This window comes from Polyodon spathula, chromosome 9 (genome assembly GCF_017654505.1).
Source record: "Polyodon spathula isolate WHYD16114869_AA chromosome 9, ASM1765450v1, whole genome shotgun sequence".
In the NCBI taxonomy this organism is placed as follows: Eukaryota; Metazoa; Chordata; class Actinopteri; order Acipenseriformes; family Polyodontidae; genus Polyodon; species Polyodon spathula.
The window spans coordinates 28,849,456-28,865,744 of record NC_054542.1 but is presented as its reverse complement, the minus strand read 5'-3'; the positions used below and the strand labels follow the sequence as shown (position 1 = coordinate 28,865,744).

Below are 16,289 nucleotides of genomic sequence, written 5' to 3'. Positions count from 1 at the left end.
CGTCTTTTTGATGCTGTCAGACTGAAAAGGGAAAATTGTAATGTCAGACCTGGTCCGACATAGGACCCCAAAGGGTTAAAGAAAAGTCGAGGGAGAGGCGCCTGCTTGTAGCTGTTTGCAGGCAGAGGAATAGAAAACAAAGCTTTTCAATATACGTTAAGAGCAAGGCAATTGCTGCAGACGGGAATGTTGATGCCTTTGTCTAACAATCTTTATAATGGAAATGGGGCGGATGTTTAAAAATGGAGTGGCGCTTTGAATGACGCAGTTGGAGATTAGATAGTTGCAGGTAATGCAGCTGCTGCAGCAAGAAATAAAGAAGCTGAAGGATGAGAAATCTTCAGAGCAGGTAGGAAAATTGCTCTAAATCATCTGAGTCGGACAAGAGAACAAGAAAACAAAGTTTAGACATTAGTAAAGAGAGAAAGTTTAAGCACCTTTGACAGAGTCTGAGTGATTGTTGTTGACATGAGAAAACTGAAAACACTAGACAGTGAGCTGTGTGAGATTCAGACTTAAATTGGAAATAGGAGAAGGTTAACAGGGAAAGATCACATGACGGTGGATTCTGAGCATTTGCTAGAAAAAGAAAAACACTAGAGAGGGAAGGTATTTGTGATTATGGTTGAAATAGGAGATTGGTAATGATAGGCAACAATTATGGGTCCTGGCACGCACGCCACCCCCCAAATTCCGCTGAAAGGCTAACGTGTACCTCAGTAACCTCTTACTATGTCCTGTTTTCTCAGTACATATTGTAGCTCTGATTGTTCCTGTTGTGTCTTCTGTGTTACTCAATACTTACAGAAATGTATGAAGAAATAGTTTACCACAAATGACCCATGAAACAACTTCCAATCCTTTTAATGCAGCAGTTCAAGTGAAATATCACATTTTAAAATATTGTTCCCCTTTTTTGTTAAATGCATCTCAAAATAACCTTCTGTAGTTTCACAGCTTAAAAAAGCTGATATACTAAAACAAGGACAGAAGTGGACATAGCAGTCAGTGCTCTGATCTACTGGTTCCAAAAACAAATTTATTTGGGAGACACTGGATTTACAGGATGGAGAAAGGAAAGTGAAGTATCCACAAAGTTAAATCCTTTACAGTTTACTGTTTTTACTCTGGATTAGGTGTGCTCATAATGGTTTCATTCTTTACTACACATTACTGTATACGTGATTTAACCAATATGTTTGCATCATGGTATATTCCAGTACAACAGCATGTAGCATATTTTAATGTTAAAAACTTGTAATAACCAGCTTATAATTGTTAAAGGCTTATCTTGGCTGAGGGCTCGTCTTGGTTGGGAAGCTCTGCACTGGCCTTTGCACACCCATAGGCTGAGGAGGAAAATCACGTGGTGCTTCAGCGAACCCTATTGGTCATGAGTATGATGAGTCCTGTTAGAGACTTCCCAGGCAAGTTTAGTGAGTGTGGCAGACGATTGGCTTGACAGTCATTAGTTTATGATTTATGTTTTTCCTTCATACATACATATACAAAATAGTTAAAACACAACTTGATGTACAGTGCTTTAAATAAATGTCACTGTCATAGTATATCGTATGATTATTACCTTTTATTAACAGTGTGTCATATATCCTACAGAAGCATGAAGAGGACATTACTACTCAGCTGATTGCATTATTAAAGAGACATTTCATGTTATCCAGTTTTACAGTTTCTTCAATGTAAAACAGCGAGCTTTCACAATCCTGAATATAACTTAAGCTTTATTAAGGTTGAAGTATTACATATTTTTTGCAGTGTTTACAAATGAATTATGAAATGCATCACAGAGAATACAATAATACCACAAACCAGTTTATTTCAACTAAGAGTGAGAATTAACATATCCAGTTAATACAAGCTGCAGGTGAAACAATAAATTACTGCACATTGCAAAAAAAAAAAAAAAAAAAAATGCACAATCAGTTTTGATCATTAAAGGAGAAAAAAAGTCATCCACCTGACTTATATAACTTTGTATTATTTACTCATAAAATCAACTGATCTATATATTGAGTTGGTTAACCAAGACTGCAGAAGTATTTGCAAAGTAATCTCTATTATAGCTATTTCTCCCAGGTCTGCTAGAAGAAAGTTCATAGTTCAATATTAAAGCATGTGTATGGGTAAGACAGCCCCCTGCTGTTCACACACATTTTTACATGGCTTCATACAATCATTTGCATCGCCTCCAACAAAATGAAGAATTTATTCTCACTACGCAAAACTGATTTTTCTTAAACTGAAATAATGTACATCATATTTATGGACTTGGTTGTGGTTTAAAATTGTAAACACTGTACCCATAATCTAAACAGAATGCACAAGAATCTGGAAAATGGCACACACAATTTAACAATGTTGTCCTTTGTTATGAAGGGGTATTTGAATTTGCTGTTTCAGGATCTTAATAATAATAATAATGCTGCTCTTTAATAATTAAATAAGACATTTTTGTAAAGAAAATGGTAATAATAAAATGACTTGCTTTAGTGTTGTTATTGTATACTAATATCAACTGGCTGATACCATGAAAGTCACTCAGCACCACTTGAGACACACAAGCCCCACCCAACAGCCCCCCACCACCACCACCAACACCCCTCCCCCCAAAAAATTAAAAAGTTTGGGTTTCTATGCTGAACTTTTAAGACAGTGCCAAGATATCGTAAGGAGGAATATCTGGCAAAACCAGCTGCCCCAGAACAAGAGGCCCTGGTGTTAAGAGTGCTTTCATCACAGAATATCAATAAACAAATTAAATAATGGGAAAGAGAGTCATTTACTAGCTTGGGATTCCAGAACAGTGCATACCTGTGTGTTCATTAACAATTCCTTATCAAAAAACATAGCCCCTTAGTTGTGACATTCAACCCTTCCATCCATTTCCTACTAAAGCAGCCATTCAAGTAACCCTCCCTGTAGGTTGGGTGCATGGTTCTAGAAGAGTACATACCTGTGTGTTCATTAACAACTAATTCTTGGTCCTTATGTTGTTACACTCATTTAATGTCAAAAACAGCATTAGATCGTCAAGGCTTTGGTGTGTCTGTGTGAGTGTGTGTTCATGTCCAGCTTTCAAACAGCTACAGGGTGACAGCAACTGCAAAAACAGAGACGACGCAATACATGGTCCGATTCTCCCATCTTACTGTGCAGTTTCCTGTTGAAAACATAAATGAATAGGTGTTCAAATTATTCCTGTTTACAGAGCATAGTATATTTATTTATTTGGTTTTTAACAACTCAGGATTGTTACTTCCTTGTGTTGGCTGTCTTATTGATGTAGCTAAAACAAAATAACAATACCTTTGTCCATTTAATAGATTTTTGTTTCTATGAAAGCTTGTGATGTTTATATCTGTTGAACGTGATCTCAATGTTTGTGTATGACTTGAACATAGTAGTGGGAATGAAAAAGGCAGAGTTGCATTATTAATTTTTTCACTGCCATCACAAGATCTTAGGTATATACCGCTCCTCAGGTCTAATCTAATCCTAAACATAATTTCACCATCATCACAACAAAATGTCTCTGTCATGGAGGCATGCTCTGAGCAGCCAAAAGAAATTCTCAGTAAAATCTGCACTGACCTGGCTACTGCTAACACTGATTTATTGTAAAATAAAACTACTACAATGAGAAAGACTGCTAAGGGAAGCAAAAGTTAGTACTAAATGTTCTTTAACACTAAAACCGCAGAGATTTCAGACTACATACCACCAGCCGCACCCACAAAATGTGCGGCTCCATTTCAAAATGGCTTTGATATGAAAATGAAAAACAAACAATCACATACAACTTAACATTTTTATTTATCATACATAACATTTTCAGAGCAGAAACATATTTACATTGAAAATTGCAAACTTTATTTATTTTTTTCAAAAAGAGCACATATACATAAACATGAAAAACTAATAAAATAAACAGATGCAGAAAGCTGTATGCACATATAAAACTATAAAACATACAGAACAGAACTCTGAACTCTGTTCAGAGTTCTACTACAGCTTTCTAAGTACAATTTATGCAGAAAACATGCTTTTCAAATGAATCGGTGAATTTACCAGAGACTGCCTTTTCACAATGGGCGCAAACATCAGAAGTTCTGCTTTCACTGCATTTAGCAACTTGGCATTGTCTTTTATTCCGTGTGCCACTAGGTGCAGCACTGGCTGAAGGTTGAGGGGCATCTGCCAGCTGGCTTTCATGTCTTTTATCAAAATGTTTCTGCTGTAGCTCCAGGACTAGCTGCATTTTTGTGTTGCCAGAGCACTCCTTGTACAAAACCAAAGCGTTGATGGCTGCCAGGTCCAAAACATAAAAAACAGCCACAGCCTTGCCACTTGATCCAGTATATCCACACCATACTTTGTTGCGTTGTAAAATACAACAGTCTCTGCCTTTCACTTAGCATCAGTCCCGATGGTCACCATTTGTGCAGAGAGTTTAGAATAAGCACACACTTATTTTTTTAGCCTGTAAACAGCGTAGCTATATCATGCAGTATTGTGATTCAAGGCGTATATTTTGTGACAACTGCTAACATAATAAATAAATAAATAAATAAATAAATAAATAATATGTAAATGACTTTCATTAGTGTTTCAGCACTCGACAGGAGTATATAATACATTCTTTCACAATGGCTTTGATTTTATTACAAAGCCCAGACTAAATTGTCAGCTATATTCCCTTGTATTGATATGTATTGATTTCAATATGCTGCATAAACTGCGGGTCTGGTGGTTGCAGAAGCAAGTGCTTATAACTTATTAATTTTTACGATTCTGCAGCTGAAACACCTTATGGGTATTTAATTCAAATATTTAGTAACACTTAAGAACGGACATGCACGAGAAATTCACATACACAGAGATATTTAAAATTTGAATTGCAAAAGCCATTCAAAAAGCGGCTATGGCAGTGCTAGTGTTAAAATGACTTTCATTAGTGTTTCAGCACTCGACAGGAGTATTATACATTCTTTCACAATGGCTTTGATTTTAATTATCTTCAGTTTTTATCTTTTAAAAAATTCCCAGGAATTTTTCAGAGTTTATTTTACATATATTAAAATCGGGATACAATCGGTAAAAAATAGTTTTGAATAGAAAGATCAGTAGTAATCTGAAACAAATCTCAGTAGACACACTTTACATGTGGAATATGATGCGTAGCACTTCTGGTTTCTGATTAACACTAGAAGCGCCAAGTCGGTCAACTCGACTGTTTTGGGTTTTAAAATTGAAATTACTCTGCGTTCCGGAATGTAATGCGCATGCCCATTCGTAACATTTCCTAAATATATGTATTAGATATACTGACGGCATTTGAACCACATATTCAAGAAATTGATAGTTATAAGCACGCCTACCTAGAAGCACCAAAACCAGTCATTTTAACTGGTTATTTTAATACATATTTATTTATCACATATAGCCTATAATCCTGCCTGTCTTTTACAATACAATCAGTCCCGTGATCAAGTGGCGTCTACCTGTCTACATTCTTTGAGTGCTTGAACTCTGAGTCATAGGTACCCCCCTGTGTATAGCATTGCAGGTTCATTCTCAGCTCTATGCACAAAGCAGTGGCGATCGGAACTGATGGCAAAAAAAACTATGGGACAGTGGAATACTACAATGCCACAAAGTTCGGTGTGGATGTGCTGGACCAGACGGCATGACAGTATTCAGTCAAAGGCGGATCTCATTGGTGGCCTATGGCTGTATTTTATAACATTTTGGACCTGGCAGCCATCAATGCGCATGTTTTGAATAAGGAATGTACTGGGGAAAACTGCAACAGAAGGGACTTCATCTTGCAGTTAGCCATGAAGCTTCGGCAAGCACATATGGATCAGAAAAGGGCAGAGACAGGTGCCCCTTCTGGCATTGCTGCAGCTGCTGCACCCACATGCAAGAGGAAACCAGGGTGCAAAATGCAACGACAACAAAACTTTGGGTGTCTGCACCAGTAGTGGAAGGGCAGTGTTGGTAAATGCTCAAGGAAAGTGGAGAAGCATGTATTGTGCGTGGACTGTACAGGTTAGAAAGCTTCCAGGTATGTAGGCTAAATAAATATGTTATGTAAATCGTTTATTGTATTATAGTTATTTATGTTTTGACGTTAGTGCATTATGTACTATTTTTGAAAAAAAAAAGACCCTTTGATGTTATTTTTACAAACAAATAAAATGTTTATACAATTTCGTATGTACAGAGAACTGTTACAAAACAGTTACTAGTGAAACGTTTATTTATGTTTTATTTAAGTTTTTCTTGTTTTGTACTGCTTCTTTTGAAGAAAAAAAATACATGTTTTGTTTTCCATTTAAATATGGAGTTTCTGCTATCAAATGTTTGATTTGATGTTCATAAATAAAACTTTGGAGTTTTATACGATCGTTTGGCTTTTATTATCATATTACAGCTGTTTAAAAAGCTACCGGTTAAAATGACCGGTTTGGCGCTTCTAGGTAGTTCGAAATTCCGGCGCTTCTAGTGTTAAGTAAAATGTCCCTAGCATGTATGATGAAGCAGAATCTGTGCAAGTCGAGGCCACATTTTCATAAGGTAGCTGGTACTTTGTGAACATTTGGGCAATCGCTATATGAATGAACATAAGCCAGGTTTATTCACTTTGAAATCATAAAAAGAAAAGAAAATTGACAGAACTGGACGTGCAAAGCCATCGGGAGACGGGTCAAATAATCACCCCGGACATTTCCATCAATGCGTTCCATAAGTTTACCAACTAAAACATCACCAGGCAGTGCTTTAGCTGATGGACAGTACTGCTGCACCAAACAGTGGCTGTCCAGCACAGCGCACAGACAAACTCATTAACAGTCATTCTACGCTCTTTTATTAAAGCGTATGTAAAAGCTGCATAAAAGGATTGCTTGTCTCACAGTTCACTTTCTTGTTTTAGTTTAATCTGTCACTTATTTTTCAGTATGTTCTTTTATTGTCAGCAAGAACATGTACATCAATGCAGCAGTATTTGCAATGCATCCTCTGCCTCATCTGACCCACTTCTGTATTCTTTCTGTATACTTCATTAATTTTCTTTTGAATATTCATAAACTGATATACGTTTTCTCCCCATTCAATTTAGTTTTTGATCAAGCCAGTAGTTACTACGCCCAACAATTGCCACAATAATCAGACTCTGATTGGCCTACAGAATCAGATGAATTTGTTTGTGAACAGAGAACCAATGTGTAACGTTTGAACGATATTTGCTGTATACTACGATGAAATGCAGGGCTGCTTATTATAATGTCGGAGTCACAGGATTTTAATCAAAATATTGTGTATATTGTGTATTTCCTAGAAATTAGTACCAGGAAGATATTGAATAGTCAAAAATCTGGTATAAATCAGTAAAGTTTAGTAGAATTCAGAATAAACTGGAAATGTGGAACACTAAACATATTGTTTATCATGGGATACAATTGTGAAGAAAAAAAACACTGCTAAATTAAACATGTAGACTTGGACATGGAGTTATTTCAGCAACACCTACTTATTTGAGTTCATTTTTTAAAATTTTTTTACACAAGGATAGTCAAAGAAATAATATCTACACATTAAATTCCCTGCCACACATCATTTACATCTCTTATCCCTTTGGATTCCTTTGAATGCCATTGGAAGATTAAAGCTCTGCATAATATGATCTTCAGAAACTCTGGCTGGAAAGAACAACAGATGAATAGCTGCAAGCATCCCTGAAGCCTACTCCTAGCTCCCCAAGCAATGCTACTCTCTGAACAGGCACTGAAGCAGGGTTAATGCAAAGACTGTCTCCACAAAGTCAATTCCAATCTGAATCAGTAACAATGTCTTACCATCCGTAGTGGTGTCCCAGTAACAGGAATTGGCTGTGTGTAGACCAGCTCCACTCTTCTGCATTACAGCACAGTTTACTGCAATTCACACAATATTGCTGATTAATAACGATGCACCGAGATAAATACAGAATTCAGTAAATGACAAACAGAGGCAAACAATCTTAAACATGTACAACAACGCATTCTAATTTGTTTTTGGTTAAACCTGAAGGTATTTCAGCAGAACAGAGAGGTGCAACTTCTAATAGAGCAGTTAGTGGAAAGTGTTGTGTTGATTAACACTTAGTCCATAAAGTCCCTCAAGGTACTCACCAATGTATTTAAAAGGTTTGCCTTGTTTAACAAGCTGAGTTAGAGAGTGTTCCACAATACTGGCTGTCCACTGGTTCACTTTGTTTTGATTGTAGTCCACCCCACCAATGACACTTTCAATGCACTGAGAATAAGATGAAGCGAGTCTCAATTTACACAGAATATGTTTCATGGTCAAAAAAAAAATGGTGAACAAACATTAGTCTGTACAGCAAGAGACACACACACACAAGACCAAATCAAAAACATTGTACATACCTCTTTCACGTAGTTGCTGGCTTCATCTGCATTAAAGGAAACCTTGAGATATAAATAAGGAATCATTTTATAAATCAGAATTTGCACAGACAACAATCTGCAGTGTTTTTTTTTTTTTTATAACTGTCATATCTTCATTAAAAGACTCATGCACACTTTACAAATCTATTTTGTAATCTAGATTACTTAGTATCTTCAAATCTACTTGATCGGGAGAGGTGTTTAACGGCTTCAATTCTTCATTTCCAATAGTCTCTTTCAGACAATCAAAGCCATTTCTTGTTAAATATTAACAGACTATAACAAAACTGGGATACCTGTTTTACTGTTCTATCTAACCAAGAACACAGAGTAGAGGATTGAATAAACTTAGATCAGTAACTTCTTCAACCATTTTCTAACAACTAGTATTAAACGGTTGAGCACAGAAGTATAACTACACCTGTCTGAGTTCATGTTAGTTTGACACCACTAACACAACAGCCTCAAACGAGTTTCCACAGCCACACCCGTACGATGGAACCTGCAACTATGATCAATATCAGGCAGGTACACAGCGGATTTTTTCTGAGTTTACAGTTTCTAACTAATTTACAGAATTTTTAAACCCAACATACTTTAAACGTGTTAATACTTTAAACGTGTAAACATATTGTTTTATGTTTTTCTTTTTACAGGAGGCCACGATAATTAATAGGTGTAATAAATTAATTAATTAAGGTAGGTATCCCCAGCACCTACTAAATATTGCGTGACAAAACAGTATTTTTAAATTTCCAGAAAAGTAGAGTAATACCTCATCGTTAGGTTGGTAGTCCTCCATTGTTAGAAAAACGCAATATTTTATATTAGATGCAATAGCTTCACTCAGACGTTTCTTTCATACAGCAGTGTAGCTGTTTAGCTGTCACTCGGGAAACTGTTGGCCAGCAACTCTGAAGCAAGAGGATACATCACGGCACACTAGGATAGATGTCCTGCTGTGTCGCCGTCTAGTGTTAGGGTGACTATATAACAGTAGCTGTTGGGAGAGGCTGAAGGAAATGAATGTTGTTACATCACTATACAGTTACTATAAACCCGGTACTGAGTACATTTTGATCGTTCAAAGAGAAACGCAATGGAACCTTGAAGTCGAGAAATAAAAAGTAGTATTAATAAGTACATTTAATAATTTTTATATTTTGTTCATGTATGTTACATTCTGTTACAATGTACAGTGTGCTTAGATGGGTCTATAGACAACCAACCATTAAATCATTGTTGACATTACTTCATTTGAACGCCAAGGGGAACCAAACCAAAACATTTGCACCCTAAACTAATAGAAATAGTGCCGTGCTACTGTAGTCTACTAAGTACTCTGTAAATGGTTACTAGTATTGTGATCATTCAGAGTTTAGTTTAGTGGATACAATTCTACTTTCACTAAAGCACATACTGCTTAACCATTAATTAATTGAATGCTAACATAGAACAGGGACATGAAATTGTCTTGTCAGCATAGGCACCATGCGGAAACATATAGTGATAAAATAAACAGCGAATGTCTCTCCTAGTCATTCTAAATTGGCACCATTCTATTTGTGGGTATTTTTCATGTAAAACATTTGTATTAAGATGGAACTACCCGCAGTATCCATGGAGGGTTTGCGCAGGGAAACGTTAGCCGGGTTATTCTCTATTCTAAAACACGGGTAGTACCTGACATTGTGTTCCATAGGTCCAAAGAGGAACCAGCTATCTATTCATGGGAGCCAAGATAAGGATGTGGGTCCATGTTAAACGTGGAGTGGAATGGCCCTCCAGGACAGAGATTGGATACGACTTTAGTACAGTATGTTAAATGTACTATGAACTGTCAACGTGTCTTAGCAGTGAATTAAACACATACGCGAATAATCAAACAGCGAAGTCATGGTGGAGCACAATAACAATTATGCTACTCTTAAGCGTCTTTGAGTACTGTACCTTTGTTGTATAGGGCTTAATATAATGTGAGTTACTAAATCAATTCATCCCTTCCTATTTGATACTTGAGTTTACCATGTGATGGTGTGCATTTGATAAGAGATTGTAATGTGTTTTGTTTTTAATTTGCTTTTATTTTAGTACCTGAACAAAGGCTACTGTGGTTTATTTAAATGATAATATTGTCTGCCTATATTTAATGTTCATTTGTATTGAGGAAATAGATCTTAGGCCAGGATTTGAGTGCCTGTGTAGGGTCTTCAGAAGACTTCTTAAATTACCATTGTGGTCTGCGAGTTTTTATTCAATATCACATGGTACACTCTTCTGTAAATACTAGCATCACATCAGATTTTTCTTTTTTTTTTTTTTTTACCCAAGCAAAGTATTGAAACCTGTACACAAGTCACCATCACTGCTGCATCATCCAAGGAACATACAGTGCCGAGAAAAAGTTTGTGAACCCCAATGCCCAATGATAATTATGGAAATTCCATAGTTTTATCATGACAAAATGTTGTGGCAGGACCTGAAGCGAGCTGTCAATGCAAGGAAGCCCTCAAATGTCACAGAGTTGAAGCAGTTCTGTAAGGAGGAAATGGCCAAAATTCCTCAAAACCGATGTGAGAGACTGACCAACAGTTACAGGAAATGCTTAGTTGAAGTCATTGCTTCTGGAGGGGGTGCCACTATTTACTGAATCTAAAGGTTCACATACTTTTTCACACATGGATATTGAATGTTGAATCATTTGTGGATAAATAAATGTTGAAAAAGTATTATGTTTTTGTGTCATTTGTTTAATCATGTTATCTTTATCTATTGTTAGGACTTAGATTAAGATCTAATAACATTTTAGGTTTGAAATATGTGAAGAAAAAAAAATATGTGTTTCAATAAATGTATTTTACCACCGAAATATAACTCAACTGTTACATTGTCATAAGACAATGTGGAGATTCAGTTCACTGATATGACATTATGAAGGCACATATACAGACTAAGCTCTTATGCATTCCAGGACAGTGCCAGGCAGCTATTAGTACCAGTGACATATTTCAATGTTCCTAATACAGTACTATGTAGGGAATGTTTTTCCTTGCAGATAATTGTCTGGGGCCAGTCACTGCTATTGGTGTACAGTCAATAATGCATATGTTTCAGTTGCTTTTACATTGTGTGTGTTGTCAGGAGAATGAACCAGAAACTCACACATCTGCCATGGTTGCAGTCCTCTATAGGATAAATCTGTAGGATGAGCTGGGACGTTAAATCCATTATTACCCACTGGTAACTAGCCCTATCCCTGGCTCTGCACTAATTCATTAGAATTCTTCTCTGAGCTATTGAGAGGCGCTGTCCTGTTAAACAAGTTTGGGGTGCTTTTTAAAGAAAGCTATTTGCTTAAAAATGCTCTGCAGCTCCGTGCTGCCCGCTCTGAAAGATCAGTGCGCTGAACATTAATATCAGTATTCCTTTTTTTTTTTTGGGGGGGGGGGGGGGGGGGGGTTCTCTTGTGAAATCTAACAAGACACGCCCATAGCAGAAACTGGGGGTGTGAGTTAGTGCAGCATTCAGAGCGATAGGGCTTAAAAGAAGAGTGGATATTTAAAAAATATCGGGATTGTACTATCAAAAGCAGGGCAGACAACCGACAGCTATTCATCCTTTTAGGCAGCCTTGATCGGACCGCTGGATGCGTTTTGATTGAACACGCAGGTAAGATAAGATATTATTGCTGGCTGAATAAGGAAATTGGCTGCACACTACTGTCCTGGGGTCTGCTGGTTGAAGTTGGGATAAAAAACGCGGGTCCGTGTAGTGTTCTGTGAATGAGGGTAATTATACGGTAAGGTAATTATTCGTGTGTTTTTGGAACTGTTTTAAACGAATGTTGGGTAGAAATCAGAACAGTGACACGGATCGTCTGTGACGTCCAAGTGATGCTTTCGTTTTAATATTAGTCGGCACTCTACTCTCGGAACCAAGTAAGTAGAAGATAAGCTGCATTTTGTACTTACAACAACGAGACGAGGGCCGTATGACGATGGCTGCTTTTGTAGTTCAACAGTGTTCAGCAGGTGTTTGATAAAGTTATCACACCACATTCAGTAATCACAACTACACCGCAAAATGTACAGCACTAGTGTATTTTTATAAACAGTTTTTGCTGCTGTTAATTTATATTCCCTTTCTGAAGTTTTACAGCACTTAGGTTGACAGTTTTCAATGTTGTCACTCGGAGTTATTTCAGAATTTTTTTAAGCTGTCTTTATGTGTCATTTATAACATAAACTATTAAACAAAAATAAGAAACGTTGTTGCATCTCTTTGTTCGAGTTTTCCTCTTATTAATAAACAACAGAAGCGTGTGACTTTATTAGTAAATAATGCATACAGGATTCCAGCCTCAGGTGTAAATGCATCTTCATTTCATTGGCTGTTATACTATACTGAAGCAGACTACTGTTTTGTTTTGTTTTACAATATATGTACATAGATAACGCATGGAAAGACGCTAGCAAACACAATTCCAATTTGCCTATGTAATAAATTAATGTTTTATCATCAACAGTAAATGGGCAGTTGTTAGGTTGTTTGACCTGTGTTGAATGAACATGCATGTTTCAGATACATGAACTCTGATTATTTTTTCCTTTAGCTCAGTAGCTGTCACCATGTTGTGTCATCAGAACTAACTTGCATCAGACCATTTTTAAATGCCCTGCTGTCGATTTAGCAAAGCCCCATATTCCCTGCAATTAGAATATGGTGGAGGTACCTGTTCTTTTTTTTTTAGATAGGGTCTACCCCTTGAGAACAGTCAGTGCAGTTGTGATTAAACATAGTTCTGCAATTCACTTAGCAAGTTTCATCACAACTGGGCAAGCAGTTCTCTGGATACTGTATATCCAAAACTGTACAGTGGGGCTTACATATGGGATGTGTGGGGAATAATAAAATATTAGTCAAGACTCTCAGTAACACAAGGTCAGAGGAAGATACAGTATGTGTGGGCGTCTAGGGTATAATGAGTTCCTTAATGTAGTCAGGGGTCAAAATTAGGAGTCCATCCTGCAACCGAGTCAGCCAGTGTAAAGAAGGAAGCCAGTGTTACTGTATATTTTCAAAGCATGAGCTGTCCTTTAAATAGAAATCAACTGCAGAATCCTAGCAGCGAGATGTGCTTTGTTGATTCTTCTGCTGATTCGTTTGAATTCAGAAAGCAATGTGCAGAGTTTACATCACAAACTCAGCCAGGAATCTATGAATCCGGTTAAAAACCGCAAACTGCTGCACGTGCAGGATGCGTAGACGATCACAGAACCGCCAGGGTCTGATCTCAGATATATAACCTTCTGTTATGAGAGTCTTAACTGAGTTACACCGAATCAGGACAATCTCTTAAGAAAAATGAGTGTGTTTTCACGACCTGTCCTCTGCAAAGGTGACAAATGAGTCACATTAGCCTTGGAGGATATTTTGTCAAGTAATTCACCAGTACAGACGAGACAGGACTTGACGTTAGTATGGCTCATTGGTTATAAGATAAAGGGGAAAAGCTGGTTTGGCTGAGAATCTGTCAGAAAATATTATTAATCTGCACAAGGGGATGCTTAACATTTAATATCAGTCTGTGAATTTTTCATCTTGATGCTACAGTATCCATATTTATACCCCTGCCTTGAGAACTACAGTACACTGGTTTCTTTGTTAAGACCCCTGTTCTCATTACTTATTGACACATCATGTCAAACGGCAACACGTTTCTGCAGTAATCTCTACAATGACATGTTATCCTGGATTAAAACCCTCATTTGGTATTCAAAATAACCTGGCCATCACTTGTTCAGATTTGAGAAAAACTGAAGCCAAATCATGAGTATTACACACCAATCAACCCGACACTACAGTGCACATTAATTTGTCATTTAAATGGGCCTGTGTACGTTAATGTGTCCTGTGACTGAAACTTTTTGTGACCGAAGAGTTCATTTAATAAGATGTAGACTAGAATTAACCTGCTGAGTGAATCTTCTGCTGTTATTCTTTTTAAAGAAAAGGTGTGAAATTTATAAGCAGTGGCCTCTGAGGGAGACCTAATTGCCAACTGCCCATGGAAACACATTATTGGAGATTATGGAATATTGACAGTTTAGTCCCCTGGGTTTTAGTTACGTTTTATTCCAGTTGAGTTATTGTAACATGATCCCTGAAACAGCTCCAATAGCTGAAGAGGTCATGGGTCATGGACATCTACGTCATGTTCAGATTCTAGTTCCGATCCAGGCTAGCATGAGCACTCCCCAAAACAGTGTTATCCAGTTGAGAAGATTAACAAGTGAAAGTTAATTACAGCAAGTGTACGTGTGCCGTTTCTCTTAGTCCTTAACTAGCACATTGTTGAGGATACTACAGAGATGCGTGTACACTTTAATACAGTAGTACAACATTTGGCAAAGTAGTCATTCCTGCAAGATAGCACCTCTAGATCCCAAACAAGAAGAGCTAGAATAATCCCCCCATAACTGCTATTGTCAGTTCTATAACCATTTGGATAAATTTGCCTTATTTCCCGTAAAATGTTTACCTGTTTCAGTATATGAGTTTCAAATCTGTTTACAGTAAAGCATGAATGTTAGACGGCCTTAACCAATTGAAAACTGATTATCTGTCTCATTCAAAAACACTAAAATAATGGACGGGAAGGTTTTCCACAGTACCACAGCTGCAGTGTCCTCTTGGAGAGGTGGGGGGGTATATGTACTGTATACACGCCCCACGATCATTAATGATTTACGAGTACACGTTAGCCAATTAAAGAGTATCTTATCATAAAGTGTGTGTGTTCCAAGGTATCTTAGGTTTTGCATGTTCTGCTTATATATGTACATATACCCATGAAGAAATAACATTCTGTGTGTGTGTGTGTCTGTGTGTCCTGAGACTGAACACTGATCCACTTCTTCATGTTTACTATCCTAAACTAAATCACTTAAATAAGAGATGGTAAGATATTTAAACGCTTTTAACTGTTCGCTGTGATTCAAGTGTGCCTGGTACTTTTTAAGCACATGAAAATAAACAATACATTTAATTTTAAAATAACTTTTTCAAGAAGCCTGATTATAAAAGAAGATAAGCCGATAAGCATCTCAGCTGTGAAACAACCAACCACTCATTTATTCATAAACGTTGAGTGGTGTTGTATATCTAATCATAACTTGAGAATTTACTGCACGTTTGTGTTTGAGTAATAAAGTATTTGATGGAATTAATTGCTGTTTCAAGTCTCAGGAAGCATGTTGATGTACAATGGAGGGAATTCCTCCCTCCGTACATCCCCCCCACACACACACACACACACCTTAAAACCAATAGACAAGGTTGTGCTGTAAAGAGATTTTATCTTTTTTTTTCATCCTCCACACCCACACAAACGTGATTATCTAGGGAGCATTTATCACTGAATCACATAATTAAACATTTCAAACTACGGGGGGAAGAAAGGTGTTGTAGCAGGGTAGCGTCAAGAAAGAGACTCAGAAGCCAGGAAGCTACAGTTTAAAATGCACATTTAACAAACAAAATAACACAAAAATACAAACAAAAGGGAGCAAGGGCCAAGGGTTTAAACAAAATACCACAAAAACTGTCCAGGCTGGGCAGAGCCTTCACTGAACTTAAACAATATGGCAACACAGATTTTATTTTATTTTATTTAATAATAATAATAATAATAATATTATTATTATTATTATTATTATTATTATTATTATTATTATATTATTATTATTATTATTATTATTTATTATTATATTAAATAAAATAAAATCTGTGTTGCCATATTAAAAAAAAATAAAA

General features: G+C 36.8%; 2 protein-coding genes across 3 annotated transcripts in view; one reads left to right on the top strand and one right to left on the bottom strand.

Annotated features, from left to right (window-relative positions):
- Positions 1 to 1,019: 1,019 nt before the first annotated feature.
- Positions 1,020 to 9,392, bottom strand: dynlt3 (dynein light chain Tctex-type 3). Its single transcript, XM_041259099.1, has 5 exons — positions 9,250 to 9,392; positions 8,454 to 8,495; positions 8,196 to 8,319; positions 7,881 to 7,958; positions 1,020 to 3,181 (listed from the first exon to the last, which is right to left on the bottom strand). The coding sequence occupies exons 1-5, from the start codon at positions 9,274 to 9,276 to the stop codon at positions 3,105 to 3,107; spliced, it is 348 nt and encodes a 115-aa protein (XP_041115033.1). The 5' UTR covers positions 9,277 to 9,392; the 3' UTR covers positions 1,020 to 3,104.
- Positions 9,393 to 11,968: 2,576 nt separating this feature from the next.
- LOC121320615 (synaptotagmin-like protein 5) overlaps positions 11,969 to 16,289 on the top strand; it is an 85,773-nt gene continuing 81,452 nt past the window's right edge. For both annotated transcript variants that reach the window (XM_041259097.1, XM_041259096.1), the window contains exon 1: positions 11,969 to 12,143. The gene's annotated coding sequence lies outside the window, so the exon portion shown is untranslated. The remainder of the gene's footprint in view (positions 12,144 to 16,289) is intronic.

Coding starts and splice junctions, on each gene's coding strand:
- dynlt3 (XM_041259099.1), bottom strand. CDS start 9,276: ATGGAGGACTACCAACCTAACGATGAG. Junction 8,496..9,249: donor ACTACCAACCTAACGATGAG/GTATTACTCTAC, acceptor TTATATCTCAAG/GTTTCCTTTAATGCAGATGA. Junction 3,182..7,880: donor CTGGGACACCACTACGGATG/GTAAGACATTGT, acceptor TGTTTTCAACAG/GAAACTGCACAGTAAGATGG.